This window comes from Cucurbita pepo, unplaced genomic scaffold (assembly GCF_002806865.2).
Source record: "Cucurbita pepo subsp. pepo cultivar mu-cu-16 unplaced genomic scaffold, ASM280686v2 Cp4.1_scaffold002046, whole genome shotgun sequence".
Lineage (NCBI taxonomy): Eukaryota > Viridiplantae > Streptophyta > Magnoliopsida > Cucurbitales > Cucurbitaceae > Cucurbita > Cucurbita pepo.
The window spans coordinates 1-3372 of record NW_019648143.1 but is presented as its reverse complement, the minus strand read 5'-3'; the positions used below and the strand labels follow the sequence as shown (position 1 = coordinate 3372).

The 3372-nt window shown below is 38.4% G+C and overlaps 1 protein-coding gene across 1 annotated transcript; it reads right to left on the bottom strand.

Annotated features, from left to right (window-relative positions):
• Positions 1 to 45: 45 nt before the first annotated feature.
• Positions 46 to 1565, bottom strand: LOC111786580 (zinc finger CCCH domain-containing protein 46-like). The gene is made up of 4 exons (XM_023666815.1): positions 1305 to 1565; positions 1098 to 1215; positions 533 to 694; positions 46 to 446 (listed from the first exon to the last, which is right to left on the bottom strand). Exons 1-4 carry the CDS (start codon positions 1534 to 1536, stop codon positions 374 to 376), a joined length of 585 nt encoding a protein of 194 aa, XP_023522583.1. The 5' UTR covers positions 1537 to 1565; the 3' UTR covers positions 46 to 373.
• Positions 1566 to 3372: the final 1807 nt, after the last annotated feature.

Genomic DNA, 3372 nt, shown 5'->3' with positions numbered 1-3372 from the left:
GAGATAAATTAAATATAATTAGAGATAATAAACATGAATTAATAATTTCAAAATATTACAATTACTAATATCAAATTTACCAATATTTCTAATATCATCCAATTTTATCATTAACACTTCTCATATACAAAGATGACTGAATTTTGACCATGTTGGCTTATGAATTCACCTTGTAAGATTAATAATTTACATTGGTAAGAGAATTACAGTGCCCAAACACTCAAAACTTCAGGTCAATCAATGTCTCTGTCTCTTTTTACTGTTATTTTAAATGCTATTCCTGTGGTAATTTCTTAGATCCTTCGTACTGTGGGCTCTCTTAAGACACTTAAGGGAAGAGAAATGAAGAACGTAGAAGAACTTACATGATCAGCTAAATCCCGACTCGACATGTCGGTCCGCCCGTGCTAGCATACAACCCGATGGCTCCATGGCCAGAAGGGTACCTGAAAATTGATGTACTAATCTCAGTATCTGTAAGAAATGGTAGCTTAGAATATCATAAGCCTCAAGACATGGAAAAGTGGCCTACTGGCAGTTGAAGGATTTGAAGGGTGCGCCGAGGTTTGATGTCGAAGCGAAGGATGAAGCTGCAGAATGATTGTCGGTTGAGGCATCCGATTCGTCGACCTCGATGCCACTTGGCGTGTACGATGCCGTGGCGAAGGGACTGTCAGGGAGATTATGCTCCAAACTGCAACAAAACAATAATGAGTTTTTAAAAAACGGTGTTTGTAACCGTCCAAGCTCACCGCTACTGGCCGATATTGTTCTCTTGGTCTTTCCCTTTCGAGTTTTCCCTCAAGGTTTTTAAAACACGTCTGTTAGGGGGAGATTTTCACACCCTTATAAAGAATGTTTCGTTCTCCTCCCCAACCGATGCAGGATCTCACAATCTACCCACCTTCAAGACTCAGCATCCTAGCTGGCACTCATTTCTCTCTCCAATTGACATGGGATCCGTCTTTTTTTAGTTTTTAAGCTCAAATTTTGAAAACGTTTTCAAAAGTGCTTAAAAAGACAAAGAAACACATCAAGTGTCGAAACAAAGAACATAAAATGATCATCAACAACCACTAGATAGAACCTTATAGTACCTAGTTTCTTGCAAGTCGGTTTCCTTGTCATTGCTACTATCACTATCAGCTGTCGAATTTGAATTGATCATCACTCGTGGCTCAAGGTGAACCTCAGGTAAGCGGTTCGAGCCATTCTCTACAAACAACAAGAGGATTATCGAGCTAGAACGAACACCGACTAGTGATAATCAAACATGACAATGCAACAAAGAGAACATTATGTACCTTGGAGGAGTTGTGAGCTGGTTGGAATTGAATGGAAAAGAAGGGCTTGATTGAAGGGATTAGGAGTGTTAGTAGGGGAAGGAATTGGGCTGCAAATTGGAAGAGGAGTTTGCTGATGGTGAGGCTTTTTAACATCAGAAAGTTGCAAACTCATTACTCTTAAAGCTTGAAGCTCAAGAGCTTGTTCCTCTAGTTTCCTCCTCCATAGCATGTCTTGAGTGTTGTAAAACATTCTTGCTCCTATATTACAAAACAAAACAAGTTATCAACGTGTTTTCGCTCGTGATTGTGCGTGCAAGGACTCGGGAAACTCAAGGCTCGTGCAAGGACTCAGAATAACAGATACTAATACAAGACACAAATACAACACGTCTAGTTCCTATGTGTTTGGTATGACTACTAAACCTAACGAATGTTCGATTTTGACTTTATACAACTCATACCAGACACATACCTATCGTGACAATAAGTGACTAATACGTGTCAATGGGTATTAGAGTGTTCGAGTGTCCAACACATGTCGAACAAGGATATGCTAGCCAAACTGAAGTGTTTGTGCTTCTTAATGNCCTAGTGTAGCCGGATGAACGCCACTTGAATGTCGTCGTTTCATTTTTCGCAACGTAAGGGTCACAACCTACTCTCTTCGTAGTAAGGTTGTGATACTTGTCTACACACCATCATTAATAAATAAAATAAAATAAATAAAAAATAATAATAAAAAAAAAATTAATAATAGTGTATAGAAATATACTTATTCACCCGTGTGCTAATGATCGTAAACAGAGTGAAATTATATCAAGACAGTCATCTCAAGCTAGTTCTCTTTGCTACTTCTCCGATCTAGTTTTCATTTTTAGTCTCGAATAAGTAATTTGATTATCATGTTAGTACAGTGAGTTAAAAGAAGTTTGAAAGAGATACTATAATGTAAAGTTTGTTTTGGACGTAGTCGCGTTCAAACACAGAAATTTTGGTTATAAATTTTTTTAATTCAAATAACCTTATTAAATAATGAACTCAATTTCATTTAAAGTTGGGTTGGTTTGGTTGTTCCAACTAGGTGTGTACATGGTTCGGGTCGGGTTGGGTTGAGGGATTTTTTTGAACCAACCCAAAAGTTTGGGTTGGTTGGATTGGTAACCCAACCCAACCCAACCCGAAAATTTTCACAACTCAACCCAACTCAACCCGAAAATTTTCGAGTTGGGTTCGGGTTATTCCAAACTGAGAAGAGAAGTAGTGGAGAAGTCAGACGAGAAACACAGAGCGTGGAAGTTCGAGAGAAATGAAACGAAAAGTCGAGCGAAGAGACGGTCGGCGACGACGTCAACAAAGTCGAGTGGAGAAATGGGAGCTGAGAAAAGAGTCTAACAAAGAAATAAAGAGGTGACCAGCGAACTAGAGCGACGTCCGAGATGAGAACGACCTCAAGTAAAAGATGAACCATTAAGATGAGCATGGGAACAATGAGATAGATGAGGAGGGTGAAAGTATGCATCTTAAATTGAGAGACAATTATAATAATTAATCGGAATTGAAGGAGAGGGAGGGAGGAAGTCTGCACGTTGAACAGTGCAGTGCATGTACGCCGTGCCAACACGACTGATGGGCTGCGTGGGCTTGGGCTTTTTATGGTTTTCGGGTTGGGTCGGGTTGTCCCAATAATTTAAAATTTGAACCCGAGCCCAACCCAAACCTTATAATTCGGGTTGGGTTCTCGAGTTGGCGGGTTGAGTGTACACCCCTAATTTCAACTATTTATTCAACATTTTATTTTTCATTTGAACTCTATTAATTCAAAGTCTTTCCGACATTAGTTCTCGGGATGCTCGTGAAAACATTCTCCCTAAATTTTTCTCATTTTTCTACCTAGTGTTTCATCTTTTACTTTAATTTTACTCCCTCTTACTTTACATTAACCACAAAATTAATTAACAACCGTACACATTGTGAGACATTGTTATAATTAACAAACAAGTCAGTCCTGTTCAAATCAAATTTTGTAAACAATCTCGAACCGTCTCAAATCTAACCTTTAATTTTTTTTTTTTTTTTTTTTTTTTTT

Coding starts and splice junctions, on each gene's coding strand:
- LOC111786580 (XM_023666815.1), bottom strand. CDS start 1,536: ATGTTTTACAACACTCAAGACATGCTATGGAGGAGGAAACTAGAGGAA. Junction 1,216..1,304: donor CAGCTCACAACTCCTCCAAG/GTACATAATGTT, acceptor TGTTGTTTGTAG/AGAATGGCTCGAACCGCTTA. Junction 695..1,097: donor ACCGACTTGCAAGAAACTAG/GTACTATAAGGT, acceptor GTTTTGTTGCAG/TTTGGAGCATAATCTCCCTG.